The following is a 26,271-nucleotide window of genomic DNA, read 5'->3' as shown; positions in this document are numbered from 1 at the left end:
TCGTGCATGATTTCTGGTAGTTACGAGCGAAACTGAGATGTCAGCGTAGTTAGTGGAGGTAAAATGAAGAGACTGAAAATGAACACTTCTAAACATTGCAGCACTGCCTCCAGGTGGGAACTATTACGAAGAGAAGTGCAGGTCAGGAGGAAAATAAATTTAACAGTCGCATTAAATGTTGCACAAAACAGTAAAGCTGTACTTGGAGACCTTCAATATTTTCTGAGGTGGTGCACAGCATAAAAAGTTTACACCATTCTATGCATCTTAAAGAAAACTAACTTTGCATACATCTATATAAGAAAACTTAGATTATACTATGCAAAAAAAATTATTTCAAAATTTTGCAAATCTGGTGGTTGCATCTGGCATTGCAGTAGGTGCTTCACCATTTGATGCCTGGTGGAGATCTGCACCTGCTTAGAGCTCTCTGATAGTAATTTACACGTAAAACTTCATTTTGGTCACACCCTGTCCTTACAATGCTCACAGTTTCCCTCCAGTCACAAGAACACTGTGACTGGTAACCAGCCTTCATTATAAAAAACTTTCCTAACAAGGAAATTTCTTTTTCTTATTGAGTATTTACTTTATATTTGATGACCCTTTCTCTACATCGCATACCTGCTTGTATAGCAGAGCGGCAGCAGCTCTAATGCATGATGAATTCTCAGGTGAATTATGATAAGAAAGTGCACATTATGAAAATGGATAGCACAGGCTGGGAAAATGAAGAGGATATATTTGCACAGCAGTGCAGTGCTGGGATTCCCTCAGGAGAATTAAACACCATCACTGGAGAATTTGCGGCAGCGTTTTGTCTTCTGAGCACGAACATGCAGAACATCGGAGGCACAATACATCAAGCTTTCTGATAGACACATTTTCCAGATATATATCTTTAAAACAGTCCCTGGAATGGTTTATTAGCTTCTCAGCTCAAATTAAAGAGTATGTGTGATGATGAATGGGATTTTTACAAGTGCGACACAGCAACAAAAAATCGGACCACAATTTGTGCCTTTATTTGTTCAAGGAGTGTTTACAGAGCACATTGTTCCTTCAGTCCTGACCGATACTGTCCACCACAGTCTGTTAGGTCACCAACAGAACAGCTGAGGTCTAAAGAACTCCAGTGATTTATTATTGCACCTCCAAGAGACTCATTTAATCAAAGAATAAAACTAAAGCAAAAGACTTTTAGTCTGTATTGTGGGTGAAGCTCCTAAGGCAGTGGATCCTACACTTCATATAATGCAACTCGACAGGCTCTTTCACAGTTGTGTAAAGTAGTTACAATGTGCCCCAGTGTATGCTATTACAGTTTTTCAAAACTGCTAAGGAACATTTCTTGAAACCTTCCACTCTTTTCTCAGAATTCTAAACACAAAACCAAATATTTAAACTGCATCTACAAAACCTCTGAATCTTCTGGCAAAATCATTCTGGTCATTACACTGCACAAAAAACATATGTAAAAATGCACATCCACAGCTTAGCGCAATTGCTTGCACACTAAAATTAAAAATATCACACAGTTAGTGAAATCTCACTAGAGCAAAAGAGCAAAACCTCAGCCCAGATCTGCACGACTGTAAGCACGTTTTCAGCCTCACAGTTTTTGCAAAACACTGAACACTCCTCTCTACATTAGACACAGAAATATGGTGTCGCTTCTTTGCACTGCCTTTCAAAATACAACATAATTCTGACAATTGCAATTCTAACAGTCAGCTGCTTGGATGTGAACTCACCAGTCGAGCATGAAAGCTATAAAAGGCAGCAGGTGAGTTTGTCTGTCTGCAACACAATGAAAATGTGAACAAAGAAGTTTATCAAGTTTATCAGATGTGATTAGAGCATCATTGGTTGACCACGTTGTGAACTTTAGGTTGACGCTGAGAGAGTTCAGTCAAACCTCAACAGATTCAGTGTTGCAACATCAGTTTGGAGATTCTGACATGAGCACAGGTGAAAAAACATGTTCTGTTTTTTTAGTGCATAATGCAAACTTTGGAAATGTATGGATTGTCCTGACTGATTTAACAATGTGGAGGGAAATAATTGTCTTCATCAGTGTGCAGCACAATTTTTTGTGCTGTGTTTGATCCATATATTCATGTACTTTGCCCTAACAGTATCTATAAAAAACCCAGAGCACATGATTAAAAAAGTAGTATGTTAAACATGTTTTCAACAGAGCACATTCAAACTAAATCAGATCATATGAAGTGTGTGTGTGTCGTACGGTGACAAAGTTTGGTTTTTACTAACTAAGTTTTAAAGTTTTTCACAATTGCTCAAGAACGATTTTGAAAACAGGGCTCATTTTGTCAAAACAACTACACACAATTCCCACAACCACACACACACACACACACACACACACACACACACACACACACACACACACACAAGTAGCAGAACACCTCAGATCTTTTGTGAAATGAAAAACTGCACAAAAATGAGTAAAAACCCAACTTTGTCACCATACGGCACACACATGCCTCATACGATCTGACTGTGTTTGGACCAGTTAAACACTGCTGAGCTCAGTCTAAAACACATTTCGACTTTTTTATGAAATAGTCTGAGTTTTTTTTAGAGATCTTGTAAGGGTAGTGGTTCCCATTTTTTTTTGGCACACCCCCCTTTAAGAAGCTCAAAAACTGCACCACACCAACTCACAATTTTTTATCAATAATTAACAATAATTGGGCGTGGAACTGTTAAGGATTCAAAAGATTAATTTTAGTGAATTAAAGGTTAAAATGATAGAATCAGCAAACTTTTATTTGTTTATTTCCTCTAAAAGTACATGAACATAAGGATCACACACAACAACAAACAGTGCAACACACTGATGAAAATATTATCTCTCTCCACGTTGTAAAATCAGTCAATACATTTCCAAAGTTTGCATTTTGCACTGAAAATCAGAACAGAACATTTTAAATAGCTAATAAACAGAACAACAGCATGCATGGAGACAAAAAAATAAAGTATGAATTACACTCAGGCTCTGACCTACATTGTACTGATTTTAGAGAAAAGTTGTTTTTTCACCTGTATTACTGTTGCAACAGCAGATGTGTTGAGGTTGAGCCTCTCTCACCGTAAACCCAATGTTGCACATTTGATAGGTTTGGTACAGGTAAACTAACCTGCTGCCTCTAGTTCTCATGCCTGACTGCAGAGTTTACAGTTAAGCAGCTGAGTGTCTGTGAACCTTACAGCCGTGTTTGATCCATTGTTTGAACTGTGTGGTGTTTTAAAAGGCAGAGCTTCGAAAGGGCAAAGAAGTGACATAATAAATTTCTGTCTAATGTACAAAAGTGTGTTAAATGATTTGAAAAACACTGTTTAGTGTTTTGCAAAAAGTGTGAGGTTGAAATCGTGCAATAGTCGTGCAGTTTTTGCTCCTTGAGTGTCTGGTTTCACTAACGGTGTGTTACTTTTAATTTTAGAGCGTAAACAGTTGTTAAAAAGTGTAAATGAAGTGTTTCATTTTGCAAATGATCTGATGTGTTCTGCTACTTGTGTGTGTGGCTGGGTGAACTGTAATACAGATGACGGATTCATTCTGCATCAGTCTTTGCACTGGATCAGGTCAGAGGACTTTGTCTACATCACAAGTAACATTCTGTGAAAACTCTCTGTGGCAGCTGGAGACTTGAAAAAACTCCAAGCCCATCACTGCAGGCTAAGTCACCTGTAGAAATATTTCCTGGTGTATGGGTTTCAGCCGTAGACCATGCAGGCATTTACTGTATGAAACACTGTTTACTGGTGGTGAAAACTGGTAAATAAAGCTTGGCACTGGCATTGCTTTTCGAAGGAACACAAAAGATTTTACTGTAATTTTGAATGTCGTGCCCTTGTAGAAAACTGTGTGCAGCATTTTACAAAAAGTGTGTTTTACATAGATTTGAAAACTGAATGTGAGGCAGAAATTGTTCACTTGGTTCAGGGATTCAGTGCATGAGTTTCAGATTTCAGTGACTGCACTGCAAAACTGTAATTCACATCAATAGAAACAAGCGTGAACGATTTTGAGTCTTGTGTAAATGAGGACAGTTGTGTTGCAGTTGTTAACCATTTTGCAACACAAGTGCATCACTGTGCAAGGTGGGTCTAAGCGAGTAAAAATGTGTTTAAAGTTTCTGCAATGATTTAATAAATGGTTTTAGGGCACTGAGCATTTGCATCAGAGAATGGGGTTTACTGCTTTTAGCATCTGTGAAAAACTGTAAGATAGTTTCTTCATCTTTTCAGTTTTGACAGATTTTGTGCCTGAATTAGCGACCACGTCACATTGTCTCATCACATGATCAAATAGACTTGACACTGGACAACATCAACACATAACCCAGCAATCAACACTGCATGTCTTTAAACGGCAGAAATACAGAATAAAATAAGAAAGTATTCATTTAATTGGATTGTTTATTATTATTGTTCATGATGGAGATGAGTCTACAAGGGCAATGTTAATTCTCAGTCTAATAAATTATTGGAAGGCCTCCTCTCCATGGGCCCCCACACACCCTTTTTGCTAGTTTTGCAGCCATTGCAGGTTCTCCTACACACTTGGAATGGGGAGGGGTCAGGTGAGGTGATTGCAAGCTCACCATTACGATGCCGCCACATCCAACACACCTTTAAAGTGCCTGGTGGGGAATCCCACCAATTGCCAGAGCACATTTCTCTTTTCTCTTCTGTCTGTCTCCTCTGATAGTAAAATAACCCCACTCAGGATGATTCAAGATCCTTCAGCTTTGTGAGGAAAGTGCCCTCTTAGATGCCCCGAGATAAAACATGAAAAAGAAGCTCTTGGATGCCCTTCCACAGGATAAAACATGATGCATGCCATTCAGGCTGACCTGCTAGACAATTACCTGGCCTCTATGTGCCTGTGAATGGTTTAACAGTTACTACAGATGTCCTTTAAGTCACATAACAAAAAAATTTGAATCTAAACCAGGGATGTGAAGTGTTTCTCTCTGTCTGCGTCATGACTTTTGGTGTGCTGGTGCCCTTTTTTAATTCTTTTGCCCCTGCCCCTCAGACAGCCAGAGTCCACCACTGCAACACAGCATTTTAATATTTTAGTTGGTGCATAAGAAGTAAATTTTAACAATTTTTTTTTTTTAGAATTTTGAGTAGCATATCTGCAATGTGGGCCAAGTAACTAGCTGATACTATTATTTTTCACAGCCATATATGTGATGTTGGCTTTTTGTTTCATTCAGATGCAGTCTTACAAAGTTTACATGTACTGGTGCTGATGTTTGATATATTTTTGGTGCAATAAAATTATTATTATCATTATTATTATTGTTATGATCTGTAGAAGTCTGCCTACTAGTACATCCCTGATTCTAAAAAATCTGGGACACAAATACAGCAGAATGTGATCATTTGCTGCTACTTCTTTCTGACATATGACATATATTTTCAAGTGAAAAGGCAATATGTTTAACGTTTTACCTCATCAACTCAATTTTTGTTAATAGCTGATATTCTTACTCTGAATTTGATGCCAGCAGCACGTTTCAAACAAGTTGGAAAAGAAGCAAGTGAAGTTACTGATAATAAGAGCAACAGTATCTTAATGTTGTAGTTTTATTGTTGTTGTGGTGGTGTCTTAATGATGTGAAACTGATATTATTCTATTCTATTATTCTTGTTATTATTACTGCTAAAGCTGTTCTGTCTTATCATAGTGTTTTTATGGAATTTCTTTTCCTTTTTAATTTAGCAGAGAAGTTATTTTCTGTTTCCAGCCCACAGACTACAGATGAAAATGAGCTTATCGCTAACTCTGGTACAGCTAAAGGCTACTGTCCCTGTCAAATAAACTTTATGTGTTTATTTGACAGGGACAGTGACCCTTAGAACCCTAAAATAAAATAAAATAAAATAAAATTTCAAATCAATTGTATTGATCAACAAGTTTGCTGATCACATTTTCATGTCAACTTGACCTTTGGCAGGTGAGAAAGAAAAAAAGAAAAAAAGACAGAACTAAAGAAAAATGCAAATAAATGAATAAAGAATTCTTTATTTATTTATTTGCATTTTTCTTTCTTTAGAACGAAAGAAAGAAAAAGAAAGGAAGAACAAGAAAGAAGAAAGGAAAGAACGACAACGAAAGAATGAAAGATTATTTCTTTCATTATTTCATGCAAAGAAATAAACAAGGACAGAACTAAAGAAAGAAAGAAAAATGGCAAATAAATAAATAAATAAAGAATAATGGAAAGATAAAGAAAGGAAGAACAGTAAGGAAAGAACGAAAGAAGGGCGAATAAATAAATAAAGAACGAACGAAAGAAAGAAAGAAAAAGAAAGAAGAAAGGAAAGAACGACAACGAAAGAATGAAAGATTCTTTCTTCAAAGAAAGAAAGAACGAAGGAAAGAAAAAGAAAGGAAGAACAGGAAAGAAGGAAGGAAAGAAAAGGCAAATAAATAAACAAACAAATAAATAAATAAATAAATAGAAAGAAAGACAGAAAGTTAATGACCGGCTCACCTGAGTCACACCAGCCCCTCTGGATGAGGATGACCGGGGGTGTCTCTCCGAGCTCTGCCCTCCTGTTCTCGGCTCTCAGGCGGCAGATGCTGGGGTAAGTCCTGCCGTCGCTGCCGCACACCGGGCCGGAGGAGGCGCACACGCAGCTGCTGTGAAGCCGCCCGTCGGTCCCGCGGACGGAGTCGCACCGCAGCCCGTCGCCGCAGGGGAGGTCACCGCTCGACTCCCCGCAGGCTTCACCCTCCCCGGCCGCGCACAGCACGCAGCAGCCGCAGCCGTCCTTCACCAGGCCGTAGTAACAGGCCTGCGCCGGGGCGGGACACTGGGACAGGTCACACACCTGCGGACAGCTGTGTTTCCTCCTCAGCAGACCTGCGTGCACCGCGGAGGTGAAGAAGATGAGGAAAACCAACTTCATCATGATCCCAACGCTTCCTCTGTCTTCCTCTTCTTGTCTCTGTAAGACTATGATGTCCTGATGTTTGTGTCCATGCTGATAAAGTTCATCCAGGTAAATCGAGACTCACTCTGACAGCCTATAGGACTGGCCTGGTGCCAGTAATTATCTTCTAGTAGCAGCATGCTGCTCCTGGATGTTCCTGTATGCTGAATCAACCTGTGTGGAATGCAGCTGCACCAGGTTGGAGGGCTGGTGTTTGTTTTCATGTGTTTAATGCAGACCCTCAGGCCTCTGCCTCCCACATCAGGACAAATGTACACGTGATGATAAAAGTAACATAGTGTATATCTTTTATTCTGTGGTTTGGAACTAGAATTGAACATGATGAAGTGAAAGGTCCCATTCTCAGATCTGATATTTATGTCAGAGTACATGATGGTATTTCATTCTTCACAAACAAAACAGAGCTGTCACCTTAAATCACTTTATTAGTCATTATATCATATTGTACCATCAGATCTACATACTGAATATCAGGGCTGGAATTAACTAATTACAAATACTCAAATGACTGTAATTAAGTAGTTTTTTGTGTACTTTTAGGAGTAGATTTTCAAGTCTGCACATTTACTTGTATTTTAGTATGCATTACAAGATGTAATCTACTTAGTTACTTTTAATACCATAGTTGAGCACGATTTGAATTAATATCCAAACCTTTCATCTGGATTTTTGTAGCTAATAAGGTTCCCTGGTTGCAAACAGGCCAATGAAAACAAAGATATATGAATGAAAAACAAAACAAAATGTTGCAGCAGCACACATCTGGAGTAATGATAATGATTAAGAATGAATCGATTAATTACTGTTAAGAAATTAGCCAATTAAAAATGTATTCAGGATGTTTAATCAATAGTCACCTCATTTGACACTGTTTTTGTCTGGCGGAGCCGTTTGTTGAATAAGAAACTTAAAATGACAAAAAAAAATGACAAAAAAAATTGAAAATGAGGAAAAAAATTGTGTTTAGTATCTTATAGATTATTAGTCATTAAGTGATTTTTAGTGCTTTCAACTCTTGGTTCAGGAAAAGACACAAAATTTGCAACCCTAGGTTGAAGAAGTGACTGTGACATCAGCAGTTAAAAGTAACTAATACTCAGAGTATTTTATACTTTTTCTTAAGTACATTTCTAACAACAGTACTTCTACTAATTGAATAATATTTTACCAATGTAACAGTAATTGTACTTGAGTTGAGATTTTCAGTACTCTTTCCACCACTGCTGAATATCACTTTTATATATATTATACTATATAGTGTATTAACTTTTCTTCTTCTATAATCCTGTTTCTATTTAAAGGGATAGTTCACCGAAAAGTGAAAATTCAGTCATCATCTACTCCTCCTCATGCCAACTGAAAGTCAAGTTTATTTTGTTTGTCCACAAAACCCTGTTGGAGTTTAACAGGAAAACAGTGTTGCAGAATCTCCTAAACAATGGAAGTGAATGGTGACCAGTTTTCAAACATACTGCTCGTCTGGTGAAATCTAGTGAAGTCTCCTAAAGCTCTGACATGCTGCTCACTTGCATGTGCACATAGTCACACCACACACACCCAGTTCAGACAGTGTGCATGTGAACGTGATCTAAAGATCTAAAGATGTACAGTGAAGATTCAGGCTAAAAACATGGTGTTAGTGATGTCTTTCAAGTCAACTTGGTATGTCAGGGCTGTAGGAGACTTGGATTACATCGGACGAGCAGTATGGAGGCATTTTATGTTTTATTTTTCTTTGGTTGTTTTTTACGTTTGATGTTTGAAACACCAGCAGTGTTTTGTGGACTGAATTTTCATTTTGGGGTGAACTATCCCTTTAATTAATCATAACATTTTATGCAAATGTACATACTGTATGTAGGCTTACCAGAAGAAATACTTGTACATGAACAGAGTGCAGTTTTATTCCCCCCAGAACAAGTTACCATTGATTGTTAATAGATTATATAAAAAATCATTTTTTTTAAATTTCAGTTTTCACTTGCTCCTGCAATATCATTGCAAAACGTATCTAAAACATCACCATATGTGTCACAATTTTTGAGAAAAGTTGTTGTGAAATCTTAGACTGCAACGATCCCCAACACAGCCAGCAAAATCCTGGATGGACTGACAAGAGAAGAAAAATTCAAAAGGCAGAAAAAACTAAAAGGAGGAAGTAAGGGAACAAACAATGTAAGTAATTCACCACACACAGATATTAAACTGTATTATAATATTAAAATGCTTTGAATCCAAACCACTTTTTTAATGTCGTCATTTTAAAATCAGGAGTTATTTATATTGTTATCATGGGATAACAAAGCTTGATTTGAAATGATAACATGTTAATTATTCTCATTATCTTGCGATAAAGAAATAATCAACCCAGTATTATGGGGCAACAAATGGTTGCTTCCTCTTGTAAATTATGTTTATCAGAGATCAGGTTGTCATTGAGAGACACTTAAATTGCTATAACAAGGAAATAACCTTTATTTTCCTTATTTGACATGAACAAATGTTTTTGGTAGTGTTATGTACCCAAAGGCAGGTGGAAAAAATTAGAGCTCAACTTGTCACTTAAAGGAGCAGTGCATATGATTTAGTGGCATTTAATGGTGAGCATGCAGACTGAAAAAAAAGCATGCTAAGTTGCAGTGAAACACGCAGAAGGCTGCTGGAGAAACATGGCGGTGCAACACGGCGCCTCCATGGAGTAACACTGCGCTCTTTGTAGATATAAAGGGCTTATTGTAAGACAACAAACACACAACAAATCTTATTTTCAGGTGAAAAATATACTTATAAATATTATACTCCATTTCTGACATATTTTGCCAATAAATCCCCTTAAATCTTACACATAAGACCTTTAAATGAGGATTAAAATCACGTTTTTACTCACAGTACCTGTCAAGTTTGTTAATCTGCTCATTCTGGCATTTATTGTAAAGCCACTCAGAATTTCTCCTTTTTAAAATAATATCCTGCTGATAATTATATCCCCACTGTATTACACGCTTAAACGTTGCCTTTTTTTTTTTTTTTAATTAGCATCTAACCTAACATCCTATCAAAAAAGACTTGGAGCTTATATTTATAATTGCTAATTACGCAGTTAGGATGATGTCTTACATGAGTTTCACAAAGTTTCTTTCTTTTTCTTTTCTGTCACAACTTATGAAGAGAAACTGAGTACTTTCAACTTTTTTGAGTTTTTATGGGATGGTGGGTTGTAGTAGTCATCAATATCAGTAACTTTTTCTCAGTCACTTTTCCTTTTTTTGTACTTTGCATGCACTTGAGATCTGAGTCGGCTTCTTCAAAAGATGCGGGTTCATTGTACTTTACTCAGCCCCTGATCTCCTTTGTTTGGGCTTTTATTCACCATAATTAACTGTCTGCTGTCATTATGAGAGAACGGCTGTGTATGGATCAGAGGCTGGTACCTCTACAACCTAAATTACACCTGGTGGGGGGCAGCGCCTTCGTTTCATCCGCAGATGGAACTCATTTACTGACTAACTCGACGACCTCTGTGTGACTCATCCGTGTCATCTTTAAGGGGCGTCTGTGAAAGATCCAAAGCAACCTTTGATCACATCTTGCAGCTTGGCGATGTAGACGGACGCTGGAATCTAAGCTACTGAAATCTAATTTAGGAACTGAGGATGTTGTAATGCCCCTGAAAGTTACTTTGAATGAGAGAACAGAGCTGAGATGATTAGTATCTGTTTCTGTCTATGTCAACAGCAAGTAACAGATGATAGACAGAAGTTTTTTTCACCTTTAGAAGTGAATTAGAGATACCTTGTAAAAATGTAATTCAAAATGGATGTACACGTTCCTTCAAACTTATTATCCCTGCATAGCTGGGAGGAGATTGTGCGATTGCTTTCATGTGTGCATGATCATTGGACCTGCGTCTTGTCCGTAGCTAATCTCAAAAACTACTGGACCGATCATCCTACATTTTTTTTGTGTAAATTCATGACTATATGCTGAAGAATCTCTGATTCAGAATTCTTGAAAAACCTTGAAAAAACTTTTTAAAAAGACTATCACTCCTTTATGTTTTTCTGGACACCAGCCAGGCTTATAGAGGGGATCATGCGATCTTGTGTGCATGTAAGCTTGTCCACAGCTCATCTCCAATACAACTGGACTGATCTGCCTAAATTTTTTTGAGTACATTCATGACTGTATGCTGAAGGACCTCACAATTTTTGAAAAATCTTGAAAAGCCTTTTTTTTTTAGCTCCACACAGGTGACAGTTGTGGCCACAGGAATTATGTGTTCAGGTCATCCCATTCTTGTGAACGTCATATCTCAAGAATGCATCGAGGGAATTTCTTCAAACTTGACACAAATGTTCACTCGGACTCAGAGATGACCTGATTAGATTTTGGTTGGTCATAGTTTCACAAATTTCATATGCTTATTATGATACAGTTACACACAAATATCTAATAGGATAAAATGATGGAGTCAAAGGTCAGTCTCACCATGACATCACAGTGTCACCTCTCTATCAGTCCTGATAATTAATACCCCAGAGAGAGAGAGAGTTTTTTTATTCATATTGCCCAAAATAACAAATCATATCAATCTGTACGGCTACAACACCCTCTATCCTATAAGAGCCTCAAGTTCAGGTCAGGAAAAATAGGTTGATCAACATAGTACATTACAGTATATCCTTCTGTCATATTCTGCCAATAAATCTGTAAATGTTACACACTGGACCTTTAATACTTCTCATGTCTTGAAAAAGTTTAGCCAACTGTTATACCCTTGACATCATCCTCACTTGTGATGGCAGACATATGATTCAATGTAACAGATTTGCCACTCAATAGGTTTTAAATGACTCTATTCTTCTTTGCGTTGATTGAAAGACATAGATTGTCCATCTGTGTATTTATTTTCTCATCAGTGTGGTCACCGACACTGTAATTGCACGCAGTGTGAGTCTGCTCATTCTGCTCATGAGAGATGTGGATAATAGCTCAATAGTCTCTGACAAGCAGCCAGGCTAAGTATAGCAGTGTGAACCTCTCTGTGACACATACTGGAATACATTTCAGTGGCGGCTCTTTGATTCCACTCACTGTCATCTTAATATGAAGAAGTGGAGATGAGACGTGGGCCATGCAGATATTTTAGCCTTATGATTTTGCTTAAGTTAAAAACAAAGCAGCCGCTAGTCAAAGTAAGATGTATGCATATTGGTGTCAACAAAAGTACTGCCAATACCACTGCTGCTACAACAAACACTGACAGTCAGGAAAAACAAGATTTTACGGGATGTAAATTGCTCTAAATCTGCACAATCTTAATTCTCTGGGTAGTTCAGCCTTCATAGTAATTACTGTGTGAAGCTTCACTGTGAGGTTTTACATTATTTCTTTTTTTTTGTAGGTCTTCCTTACAACTTGAGCTGAGAAAACGGGGGAGAGAGCCATCATCGAGAAAGGTTTACTGTATGAATTTATTTCATCACCAAAGACAAAATAAATACAACTGAATACAACTCTAATCTCTTACAATATAGACGAGGTGGGACCAAGTCATTGTTTTGCAAGTCACACATACTTCTAAAGTCTTTGTATTTAAGTTTAAAGTGTTCACATTTGAGACTCAAGTCCGACTCGAGTCCAAGTCTTGTGATTCGAGTTCACACCTCTGGAAGTAGCATAATAAAACTTTAGAAATGTAAAGGAACAATCCATATATATACATATATATATATATATATATATATATATATATATATATATATATATATATGTGAAAAAGCTTAACCTCAGTATTAAACTGAATTGCAGGATGAGCTCCTGCTTTCACTCTTGAACTGACTGACTGCTCTCAACATGTGCAGTGTTGTTATATAATAACCCAGTCTAAGTGAGTAAGTGGTGTTTCTGCTGCTGCTGCTGCTGGTTTATTTGCATCAGTAATGTTTGGAGACAAAACAGTAAAACTCATATTTCAAAAGCTGTTACATTTGACATCACAGGCATCTTTTTTAAAATAGTTTAAATTAAACCGACACTAGAGCTGCTCATCAGTCAAAGATAATACAGTAAAAGACAAAACTCTCTGTGCTAAAGATACACACTGGCGACATTAGAAATGGCACTTTGAATATTTTGACAGACATCTTTATATAGCATAACAATATATATTATTATTAGCTGAATTGTGTTATAATGCAGAATATAGAGCAATTTATGTGACTATTTTTGATTTATGGAATCACTATGAATTATGGAAAGCACAATATCCAATTTAATCCTAATTTATTATTTTCCTGATTATATATAAATCGATTAATGAAGAACCACTGACTACATTTACACACATCATTACAAACATGTTTATGAAATCAAACCTTTGTCCTACATATTTTCAAAATGCTTAAATTGTATGAATCTATTAAAGCTATATTATGTAACATTTCTGCATCAAAAAGTCTGAAGATGTGAGACATATGTTATATATTTTGTTGAGTGTATTTATATAATCTCCCTTCAAGGTAACGGAGTGTTTCCAGCCAGCCGTTGGTTGTTAGTCGCTTTCACTTCTAGGAAAACGTGATACTGTCATGTTTGTTTTTTTATAGTCACTTCCTGTTTTATTTTGTCTTCCCTTGTGTGTCTTTGTTGTTTTTACTTCCTGTCTTTGTCTGTTTTCTGGCTCTTTTTGATGACTGATTACACTCACCTGTTCTCGATCACCCTCACCTGTGTCTTGTCATCATCCCCCTCCTTTACTCCTGTGGCTTTCCCTCTTTAGTTCTTAGCTCATTCTTATTGGTTTGTTTGTATCCCAGCATTTTCTTGCAGATTTTTTGCTTTGTTTTTTTCCTTGTGTGGTCTCTGGTCTCTGATTTCTCAGACCATGATTTTTGTGTCTCTTCTGTTGGACTTTTTTTTTTTTTTGCCTTTGTTTCACCTTTTGCCATCTCTGTAAGTTTTTGTGTTTTGCTTTCTTTTTAAACTTTTGAAGTCAACTGCTCCTGTTGCAGTCTGCATTTGGGTCCGTTGTCCTCCCTCCTGCTTGACATTGTGACAGAGACATTGGACACATCAGAGGGTGAACAAAGACGTCAGCGCACACGACTGAACATAACGTGAGTCAAACTTTAATATTACCTCGTCCATGAACGTGATTTCTGCCCAAGTCACGTCAGGTTTTCATCATCTGTGGTGGTTGTTTAAAAAGTCTGATAACTTCCATACTACTTTATGACATCATCAAACTGCGTCTTTTGTGATTGTCTTTTATGTTGTGTCATTCTGTTGTTGGCAGAATTCACATGTTTCGTGTTTAAAATCATGTGTGAAAAATTTTTAAGTTGTATATAATAAGCAACATTGCCTGTTAGACAAAATATACATAAAATACATTATTACGTATGTTTTTAAAAATATCTAGAAGAGCAATATTGTATCCACAAGTCCACACAAAATTCACCATCCTGTCCACTGTCCACAGATGAAAATCAATCAGATCTGATCAGTTTTGCCAGAGGTACAGAAGTAAAACTGAATGTTCACCTGGAAAGCAAAAATACAAAAAGTTCAAAAAGTACAAAAGTTTTCTGTTTTTAGGTGGTGTTTATTTGTTGAAGATTGTAAATGTATATCATGTGTTAGACCTCTCTGTATGGGCTCAGTATCTGTGAAGGTTTAATTTATCATGCTGGCTTATCTTCGCTGCTATCCAGGGTAAAGCTGATGGAGACGGGAGGAATGAAAGTAACATGGTGTTTTGTCGTCAATTTATCCAGCCATTACCTTCGTTCTGCGCCTGTGTTTCTTACGTCCTGACAGAGAGAGGCAAAATTAATGTGGAATGTCAATTTCTACTCTGATTGCATCTGACTTGTTTATCCAAAACTTTTGAAAAAGGTTGGTATTGGCAGAGTGTGTGTGTGTGTTGTTCTCAGTAAATGGCAGGATCGGTAGTTCCCCCGGTTCCCCAGCTCCCTCAAGTCCGCATGTCGAAGTATCCTTGGGCAAGAGCCTGAACCCTGAATTACCCTCAAAGCGCCGTAACTATCGGTGTGCAAGTGTGTGTGTGAACGTTTAGTTTCCAAGGAGCTGAGGCACCTTGCATGATAGACTCTGCTGTTTGTGTATGAATGTGTGTGTGTGAATGGATGAATGTGACATGTTTAAAAGCTCTTTGAGTGGTTTGAAGACTAGAAAAGCACTATATAAATGCAGTCCATTTACTCTAAGTAAATGCATCTCTGTGCAAAGAGTGAAACATAAAAAAAGTTCTACTTTTGTCTCTCTGCTCTCCCTTACAAAAACACAGTCCATTAAGTCGATATAGCCATATACTAGAATTTCAAATGGAAAAATATAAAATACAACAGTCAGATATCTCTGACTCAGTAGACTGCAGATCTCCAGCACAAAATCTGAAAAGAATATTTGTAAAATATAATATTTGTAACTAGTTACATGTAAATAGTCTCCAGCACTGCTAGTATCCTTTTAGACTTTTGTGTGAAATTTTATCAAAATTGTGTGTGAAAGTGTCTGGATTCCGGCCAAAGACATTTTGTGAGGTCACAGTGACCTTTGACCACCAAAATAAAAGCACTTCATCCTTTAGTTGAAGTGGACGTTTTTACCAGATTTGTGGAAATTCCCTCTCTTGAGCGTTCTTGAGGTATCGCTTTCACGAGAATGCGCCAGACATGAGGCCACACACTGACCTTTGACTTTTAATTGAATCAGTTCATCCCTGGGTCCAACTGGTCGTCGGTTTGTTTGAAGTTTGAAGAACTCAGCTCAAGGAGTTCTTGAGATATTGCGATATTCCTGTGACCACGGCTGTCACTGAAAAAAAAAAAAAGGCTTTTTAATCACAGAAGTCCTTCAGCATACACTCATGAATGTGTGCAAAAAAAAATTAGGTTGATTGGTCCAGTCGTATTCCAGATGAGCTGCAGACAAGCTTACATTACACGCATGCAAGCGATTGCATGATCCCCTTCATAAGCCTGACAGGGCAAACAACATGATGTTGCCTGCGTTAAGGGAAGATAATGCAGACATAAGATCATGCCTATCCATCAGTCACTCTACATGCTTTCTTTGTTCTATTCAGCCTCCAAGTGTCAAGACATATATCATAACGGTGTTCTTTAATGTCACCTCTTGGAACATCTATCTCAGCTTTACCTCAGGGGTTGTGACTCTGCGATAGTAATTGGACGGGCTGATTAAAACATATGGAGGAGCGCGGCTTTTAATGAGGTCCTGATGATAATGCTAACAGTTTGGGTAAAAGTAATGATACTGGCATTACAAATGTCTCACCCTTTGGCTAGGGTTCAATTACATGGCGTTATATAATGTGTTGACTGCCTTCCAGGCTCCATTATAGTGTGGTGATGGAGAGCAGATGAAGTGAAGAGCAGCATCTGGTTCATTCTGCCTGACAGTTTCACTCAAACACACACCATCCTGGTTTGAAAGGGGGAAAATAGACTTTGTGTTTAATTGAAAAGGTCATCAGAGGTGGGAAGTAACTAAATACTTAGTTACTGGACTTAAGTAGATTCTTGAAGTATCTGTACTTTAACTTGAGTAGTTATTTTGCTGACAACTTTTTACTTTTAGTCCCCACATTTTAGCACAAATATCTGTACTTTCTACTCCTCATATTTTCAAAACTGGCTCATTACTTTGGTCTTCATGCATTTGAGGGGAATTATTGATTATTTTTATTTTGTGTCATTGTGCACCACCTTCCAAACATCAAGAGTCTTTTCAAACTAAATGGATGGAACAACACATAGAAAAGATGATTTCTTAGTGTATCACATGCAACAGATGTAACAATATGAAAACAACATAATCATGGTGAAAATAACAAAATCAGTGTAACAAGATGAAAGACAAAAACAAGATGAAAACAACAAAAAAGATGTGACAAGACAATAACACTGTAGCAATCTGTAATAAGACTGAAATAACAAAACATAAAAGATGTAACCAGATAAAAAAATGTAAAAGACCTAACAAGATGAAAATGATGCAAAAAATGTAACAAGATAAACAGAATTCTATTCTGTTTATTTGTAATTTGTTAATTTTTTCATATATAATTTTCTTTGTGTCCTGTTGTGTTTGCGTGTCAGTAAATGTGTGTGACTGTGTGTATGTATATAAAAAAGGGACATTTATTTATTTAATTCATTCAATTATTTTTTTTTTTTTCATTTATAACCTTCACTTTAATCAGCACCTGAACCTCTATGATATCTCTGCACTCCTACCTATGCTGTTAAAATTCCCCCTCTGCTTTTTTTTTTTTATTTAAGTGGATGAATATGCATATAATACATACATACATATATAAGCTCCAGTTGCTGTGCTTACCTATATTCTCTAAGTATATTCTACATGCAATTGAAAATTTAATTTTGGTAACTCTATACAACCATTTGTTTGCTGATTTTATGTTATTTTATGTTTATATAAGTTTTTCTCTATTTTTTTTTTTTTTTGCATTACACACCTATGTTGTTATTTATGTATTATTGTTGGTTTGTTTGTTGTTTTTAGTCCTTTGTGGAGACTGTGTACTGTCAGGCAGGAAGAGGTGGGATTGGAAGGCAGGTCGGGGACAACACAGGACATAGCAAGATGAAAATTACATGATGAAAACGAAGTAAAAGATATACCAAGAAAGATCCAACAGCAACAAAAAAAGATGCAACGAGACAAAAAAGACTTTACAAGACAAAAACGATGTGAAAGATTTAAAAAGATGAAGCAGATAGAAAGGGAGACCCGAGTCGAAATGTCCTTACAGGGCGACTTTTTACTTTTATACTTTGAGTACATTTCAGAGCCTGCACTTTGTCACTGTTACCGCAGTAAAGAAGTTGAATCAGTGCCTCTACTTTTTAAAACAAGTATCCATACTTCTACTTGAGCAAAGAATGTGTGTACTTTGGCCACCTCTGTCATTCAACTTCAAAACTTCATATACTGATACATACACTGTGTTTTGTAGGTTCAGCTCCTGCAGCCCTTCAGCATATTGTGTGATTTCATGGTGAGGACTGTGGCGATTGACACAGACCTTTCACAGCACAGCCCGCATCACATTTCTCCTGGAGCCGACTGCATAACGGCCAAAGTGAGATACAATAATCGCATGCTGTGGTGGAATTCAATTTCCTAATTATTTAGTGATGATTGTAATTACAGTGTGTCCACATGGCGCATGGATTACATTTAACAGAGTGCAGTTAAGAACCCTCACATCAGAGGCAAAAGAAATGACCTGACATTTCCATAATGGCTGACTGTAACTGCACGAGTCGTTTTTTTCATTTATAGCGGCTGTCATTCCGGCTGCTCCTTCAGCATACAAATCCATTATTTCCCCCGGAAAACTCATAATTCATAAGCTCATTACAGAGGGTGTGAATTAAAGAGGCTGCACGCGTCCTTTGTGCAATTTCCTGATCAGGAGTGGCCTAGTTTTTGAAAGTCAAGAACAGTTTCAAAAGCGTTTTATTCTCCCAACTTCTGGAGATTCTTTCAGTGACTTTGAAAAGAGGTCTGTTTGTCCCCATGTGACGGAAAGTTCTGGTCACAGAGCGCTCGTTTGCAGGGTTTCCTGCACGCTCCACTCCTGCCACGGCCGCTGCTAAGAGCCGGGCCTTTGTGCCATTCGGCCTTCTCGAGAGCCCTTTCTTTTACCACCACTGCTGATCACCTTGTGCTGCTGCTGTAGGTCTCTGGAAAGGAGTCGAGGAGGTTGCCAGTAGGGGGCAGAAGAGATCCATATTTCATGCTGTGTGTAATCTAGTGCCTCATATCTAATTTGGGCCAGGAGGTGCAGCAGGGAGAATGCCTTTAAGCTCCACTGCCTCTGTAGACCCAGATGCATCAGGGAAGGTCTGCCGCTCCAAGGTCAGCCATCTGAGGACCAGCACTGACCGCAGCTCCTCTCCTCTTCCACTGATGACCGCCGGACTAATTGGCTATGGGTTGCTTCTGCAACACTGAAAATGAAACTGAAGCGAAGTGACAGCCCCTCTGGACTGTGTGAGATGCAGCTTTTTAAAGGTCCCATATGGCAATTGTCAGAGCCGGGGCTGTTTGAGTGGAACTCTCCATATCCTATTTCATTAGCCTTGTCTGCTGTTGTGGATGAGATGTAATGTGGTGGCAAAGTGCATCTCAACACTCTCCGGTCGTAGCTGTGAGATCTCCACCAGGGCAAATAAGCTTAGCCATGGATATTGAGTTTACTCCCTCACTCTCTTTTGTGTGTGCTGATTGATGGCGCGTAATCTATTAAGAGGATTTGGGCTAGTTTGAAATTGAGGGCACAAGTGTCTGAGAATTAGCTTTCTTAATGTCAGGGAATTCTGGTAAACGAAAACTACAGGAACAAGAGGTGAGGGCAACTTTAGGGGTGATCTGGGAAAACTCATTAGCTGTGAAAGCTGTTTAGTAGCAACACACAGTGCGTGTGTACGTAGATAAGCGTTTCACACAACCTCCTGACACCGGGAAGCATGGAGGAGATTTTTCGAATCATTGCAAAGCCGTGGAGGAAACATCTATTTTACCAGTTCCCAACCTCAGCCCTTGGTCATCCCTGCAGGCTGCTGCTGTGTGAGCTCAAATGTAGCATTAGCTTGAATGTAGTGGAGAAGTTACACTATGACTTAAAAAGGGGCTGACCTGTACAAGTTAGTTTACAATGTAGAGTTAAAGTAAAACTTTGTCTGTAACTACACCCGACAGCAATATCACCAGGTCAGGTACACCTGGACATCACTGCAGTAAGGTCAAAGGTTAAATCACCAAGTCAACACAAACAAGATTTTACATGGGTGCAAAATTACTCTAAACACACTAAATGCATCAGATGCTCACGTTTTGAAGCACACCCATCGTTGAAAACGCATTGAAAGCATCTAGACACGTGTAAAACTGCCTTAACGCTCACGCTCCAAACTTGTTTCGATTTTGGAGCACTAGGAATGTTCCTGGTAACTAATTTCCCTGTTGATTAAACACGAAATTTATTTCAGACTAGTCGACAAGTCAAACAGAAAATAATCACTCAGAAAACAGTTAAATTGAGCACAATTTATTAATTGCTAATGTTAAACACTCTCCGGGAAAATACTGTGTATTAAGAGCAGGTTGAAGCTGTTAATCACAGTCTAATCACATTTAAAATGAAGATCACAGTGTCTGCAGGTAAACGACACAGAGTTGATGTTAGCTGTCAACCAGCTACACAGTATGGCTAACATTAGCAGTGCTAGCAGCAGCAGCAGCTGCTCTGCTTGCAGGTTAATGTCCATGTCTGTGCTGAATGTGCTCACATGTTGCTCCAGTCGAGTGATTATATACCAGTTTATTCTGTCACAGTCTACATTCAATGTTATTTCTATTTTCTAGATTAAAACACTGCAAAAACGCACTGGTTTTACAAGCTGTCATCTGTCTGACTTTGCGTTGAGAGGGGCTGCCATTTGATGGGGCCACAGCCCCAACTAGTGGTGGGTTGCTGCATAGCATCTTAGAGACAGCAGTTAACTGGCATTGTGCATGAATAAATAGTGTAACCAAATAGTATTTCTGGTGCTGACTAGTGAGGTTGGCAATGTTTAATTGTGTTGACTAATCACGCACATCCCTAATGAAGACCAGGTTTTTTTTTTCCTGCACCTGCAATTCATGTATGGGGTCCTAAACGGAATAAAAAAGGTGTGGGCATGAGGAGTGAGTGCTGATGGAGCTGTAGCTCCACCTGAAACCAGGTAAAAGAAAAAAAAGAAGCTGAACTGCAGCAGAGAGGGAGGGAGAGAAAGTGTGTGACTATAGACAGATGAGCCAACTTAATAGAAAACCTTTTTTATGATCATGAATCATAATATTACTGTACACTTCTGTGGTGTGTGATATTTTACTCCAAATCAGATTTGTGTACTTTTGAGTACTTAATTACTTCATGCCGATTAATCATAACTGTGAGGGAGGAGAGAGAGGCAGCAGAGAGGAGGGAGGGGAGCATGTGTGAAGTGCTGACTGATTTAAAAAAAATTTTTGATCATGAATCCTGATATTACGGCAGGATATATACCGCAGACTAAAATATCTGTCTCAGTTACAAACACACAGATACTCGCCTCCTCCATGAAACATTTGTCACTGCCCTGCATTATTCTAAACCATGATGAAGTGTCCAGACACCTTCTGTCCCTCTTCATCTTCTTGGTGTATGTTAGTGTTTAGTTTGCTGTCTGCTTTAGTCTAAAACATCCTCACTGATGTAAATTGTCCAGGCAGTCTAATACAAAAACATGAATATGGCGCATTGTTTAGTCATTATATAGACTGAGCTGAAAAGAAGGTGATAGAGGACAATATTTTATTAAAGAAATAAACTATGAATAAAATAGATGCATATAAATAGCAATGTTTTCCTAAAATACTGCTGGTTCTGTGGTGCTGGAATTTTAAATCTGAAGCCTGCAGTGTGCCACAGCGTTTTGGCCTCAAGTCTGCATAATCAATTGCCTATTACATAGCCTTTTACTACAAGCCAAAAGAAGTAGAAAACAGATTCTCTGTAGCTCCACCTCCTACGTTACTTTATGCTGTTTACAAGGTTCATTAGTTCAATGTATTGAATTATTAACATTAAAATACCCTCTGCAGAGGTCTTTTGAGTGGGCAGATTGTTAAACCAAACTCCATTCTAAAGGCAGGTGTTTTATAATTGGGACATATTTTTTCACAGTAAAATCCTTAGACCATCACTAAGACTCTTGTCAGATTCACTAAAAAACCTGCCCAACCTGCCCACATGATTTACTCTTTTTCTTTAGATTAACAATTTTTATCAATCATTTTCATGATTGTACAAAACCAAAATAAACAACTGATAGACACATAATAGATCAAAAATTAGACAGCACATATAAAACAAATAAAACACCTGTTTTCAAAGTATTATGGAATCGTTGCATGACCGATTGCAAAGTACAAATCGCAGGAGCTTTAAGGGATGGTTCATCCAAAAATGAAAATTCAGTCATTATCTACTCACCCTCATGCTGATTGAAAGTAAGGTTTAGTTTAAAAGTTTAAAAAGACATAACTAGGTTTGGGGAGTAGCAGGTTACATGTAACAGGCTTACGTGAATAGGATATAAAAAAAGGTAACTGTATTCTGTTACACCTGCTATCACTCTTAAACTAACTGCCTCTTCACCCCAAAATCAAAAATGGTCCTTTTTTGTCCTTTGTCCATTTTCCTCTTACCTGTACCTATTTATTTAAGATAGTTTTGGTGCGAGTTGCAGAGTTTTGGAGGTATCAGTCATAGAGATGACTGCCTCCTCTTCAAAATAATGGAACTCGCTGGCACTCAGCTTGTGGTATTCAAACAGCCAAAAATACTTTTGAAAAACTCAACAGCAATCTCTTTCCAGCAATCATGACCCAGTTACTCAACATTATCTACAAACCTTGCTGTGATCTGTTTTATATTGGAACTATTTTCTGTCTATCAAACTACACCTCCCAAACCGAATCACATGGCAGAAGGAAGCGTGAATCCACTCATGGGCGAGAGGCTCATGCTCATGACAGTGCAGGATGTAAACATGAATGCTGTCCTCATCAGCTGAGGTTGGTTGGCAGGTAATTCAACAGTTACTTTTTAGTGCATGAAAACTACAGCTGCATGAAAATTTACCACAAACACTTTCTAACAACCATCATTATTAAATGGAAAATAGACTAATTAACTACTATTGTAATTAATAGTTATTTGACTGTTGGCAATGGAATGTTTACTAATTATTAGCTATGTGTTAGCATTAGCTTGTGCAATATAAAACACTTAGTCTATAAATTATATTTATATAAATTATAGAAAATAAGATATGATCACAATTACATTCTGAATAAATTAGTAAACCTGAGGTTAATTGTTGCGCATTAACATTTATATACTATATTTGGTATTTGTTAATAATTACAACTTGATTTGACCTTTAAGAAATGATTTCATAGAGAGATAGACCAGATATTTGTACCACCTTGTTAGTGGTTAATAATTAGTTTGTAAAACGTCTATAAACATTATTTGGATGGTTATTACAAAGTTACAACCAATGATTACAATACATTACCCATGTACGTAACTTATGTATAAGGCATATACACATTATTTAAACAGTAAAAAACTATTAACTGAAGTTTAATTAACTATCAACTGACTGTTTATTAATGATGCTTAATTATGCTTATTATAAAATGTCTGTCTTGCCTGTACCTTTTATAACTTCCAAGCTTTTTAACATTATTCTGTTTTGTAATCTCTGCTGTCTTAAATGAATCTATGACCATGTCTTTCCCTATGGGAAATGTGGTTTGTTAAGGCAAGTAAAAAGATATTATTCAGTGTTTCCCCTATAGTTCATTTGGGAGGACGTCCCACGCCCTCAACAGACGCCCCCGCCCTGTCAACAGGACCCTCACCCAGAAATTCAAGTTGTGCACTAATTTGTGCAATTTCAGAGTCTAGCTGTTTCCAACCAACTGTTTGGCCCGCCAAGCAAAAATATCAGCTTTTTTTTAACAAACCGTACATGGCAAGGCGGGAAGCACAGGTAGCTCTGCGGCCAGTGTTAGCCAAAATGAGAGCGCTTGTCAATCTCCTGCCCCTGTTAATATCGCCACGACTAGACCCAAACACACCTGTTCAGCCCTCCAAACGAAGCACGCAGTAAAAAGCTGCAGACGGGACGGGTCACCACTGTCAGTCTGGCTTTGATCCAACATGGCTGTCAGACTGTAGATACTCCGCATGGCTGTACAAGAGTGAACTTAGTGAGTGAATTGATTAATGAAGATGGATGGATGGATGGATGGATGGATGGCAGGCACAGCACCAGGATTTTAATTTTGGGTGGGCCACGGTAACTTCGGTTGGGCCTTTTAATTACAAAGGTTAACACTATTTCCAACTGGTAATCTCACTTAAACAAAATCATACTGCGGATGGCGACTAGCACTTCCAGTTGATTATGACACTTTTAAAATCTTTTGAACAGTTTCAGTCTGCAGTTTATATTTATTTCAAATGGCACAGGATATCTCCTTATCTATGATTTCACTATGGATCATGTAGATCAGTATATCAATTCATTAAGAAAACTGTCATTTTATTCCTTTTAATGCATTTTCATTTGATCTGGCTGGATTATTCTTTAAATTGATTGTGAGGAGAGAGAGAGAAACGAAGCGATCAGAATAATGGGTGAGCTACAATGACTTTTAACAGGAGAGAGAGCGCGGTGCGATGCGCTGTTCATTCATAAACTTACTATTTGTGCTGTGAAGGTCAGTATTGTCTACTTTTTCTAGAAGTTCTAGTTTTGATGAAAAATGCATTTGCAGGTATAAAATAAAACAATGATAAGCTTTCCTCAGTACACCAGTCATCACTTCAACAACCGCCATAGTGTGATATGCGTGTGCAAGCGTAACATATCTGGTGCAATGAATTATGGCCCACTGTGATTGGTCCAGACCTCACATGTGATACTAGCCGAATAAATGTTGTCTTTTTGTCAAATGGAAACTTTTTTGTCTTAAGGGTGTATTATAATGCTGATTTTAATAATTAAAAATAAAAGTTAAGAAAATATATGTTCTCCCAGTCATTTAAGGTGGGCCAGTTGTATAAGTGGGTGGGCTCCAGGCCTGTTAGGCCCACCCATAACCCTGCGCCTGATGGATGGATGGACAGATGCATAAATAAATAAATGAATGAATAAATAAATAAATAAAAACAGTGTTCCACTGCTAAAATAGAAAAATGTGGACACAAATCAGTGTTAACTGTTTATTCAGGTCCAAATACTCTGTAGTCATGGTAATGGGGTCCTTTGGCGAGAGGGTCCTGCAAGGACCCCAATAACGACCACGCTCATTCCAGCCCAGGCACCCCCCCCACACACACACACAGCAAAATAGCTAGGGAAAACACTGTTATACTATATTAAGTAATGTTTTAGAGTATTTTATAGTATTATTTTATTTTGAATGAGACTTTATTCCTTCTGGAAAACAATCTTGATGTTCCAGATTTTCTTCAGCTTTGTGTTAGGGTTGAACTAACAAATCATGGATGTGAATTATTTTTTTCTACCAGAGGCAACAAAGGTGTATGGGTACTTTCATTACTGCCAGCTTGACTGAGACAGGGCCACATAAGAAATACTGGCCTTGTAACTCGCAGCTCGCCTTCGGAAATTTACAAGAGAAACAGTGAGGCCCTTTACAGAGAATTTATATCGGAAATCATTTTGATCAGACAAGTCTGAGAGAAGATTCATCTTTGTTGTTCTGCTTCTTATTGGATTTCACTTTGTTTTATGTGAAAGGGTTCTGAACTGTTGGCTTCCAAGAGTTTGGTGGCCATTTGATAAGAGAGCACAGTAATGATTTGGCGCTGCAATTACCCCTTGGGAGCGGGCAGCAGTGACAGCTGGGAAAGGACAAGAGTGTGTGTTTCTGTGCGGACATGGTGAATGTCAGGCAGATGCAGAGGGAAGACCATCAAAGTGGGGCTGAATTAGTTGTTATTTATGCTTTCATACCAACTTCCCCACAGACTTTAAGCACCTCTCCAACTTTTTAAGAGTCTGGCCCTTCGGAATCCTTATCTAATCTGAGCCAGCGAGAGAGAATCAATGCTTTGATGCTAAAACGTTACAGTGACAGTGAAAGTAATGATTATGTTTTGTTTTTAATTCCATCTCAATGTTCTTACATAAAATGTGTCTGCCTGTACTTAACTAGCACATGTTTGCTGAATACAGGCCAGTTCTCATCAGAAAAACATGCTGTGTGTTTGTACAAGAAACTTATGATCCATATTTACATGTATTGTTAGCTGGTGAGCTCTAGTGCAGATGGCTTGGGTAGTTGGATGGATCAAACAAACATAAGACTTTCACCCAATATCGACTCCTTTAAAGTAAGATGTTACGTTACGTCATGTTGTGTTGTGGTAATATTTTTCTTGCTATTGGTAATGTTAATAAGATATTAAAGGCCCTGGAATCCTAGAAAATGTTAGTGGAGTACAATGTATGGCATATGTGTAATGACCAGCAGAGGGAGCTTTTGGCAAACCTGATGTTTTTTTTCCCACATTGTGTTACATTACATTTCATTATGCTACTCTGTATGTTACATTATGTT

At 37.9% G+C, this 26,271-nt stretch overlaps 1 protein-coding gene across 1 annotated transcript in view; it reads right to left on the bottom strand.

Annotated features, from left to right (window-relative positions):
- Nucleotides 1-7,111, bottom strand: part of htra4 (HtrA serine peptidase 4) — a 31,985-nt gene extending 24,874 nt beyond the window's left edge. The window contains exon 1 of the mRNA XM_084729632.1: nt 6,537-7,111. Coding sequence (XP_084585758.1) covers nt 6,537-6,957 — 421 coding nt within the window. The 5' untranslated portion in view covers nt 6,958-7,111. The remainder of the gene's footprint in view (nt 1-6,536) is intronic.
- Between the last annotated feature and the right edge of the window lie 19,160 nt (nt 7,112-26,271).

This window comes from Lutjanus erythropterus, chromosome 10, assembly GCF_056507025.1.
Source record: "Lutjanus erythropterus isolate fLutEry1 chromosome 10, fLutEry1.hap2, whole genome shotgun sequence".
NCBI classification, from domain to species: domain Eukaryota; kingdom Metazoa; phylum Chordata; class Actinopteri; order Lutjaniformes; family Lutjanidae; genus Lutjanus; species Lutjanus erythropterus.
The sequence above is the reverse complement of the archived record's forward strand: the minus strand, read 5'-3'. Positions and strand labels throughout refer to the sequence as shown.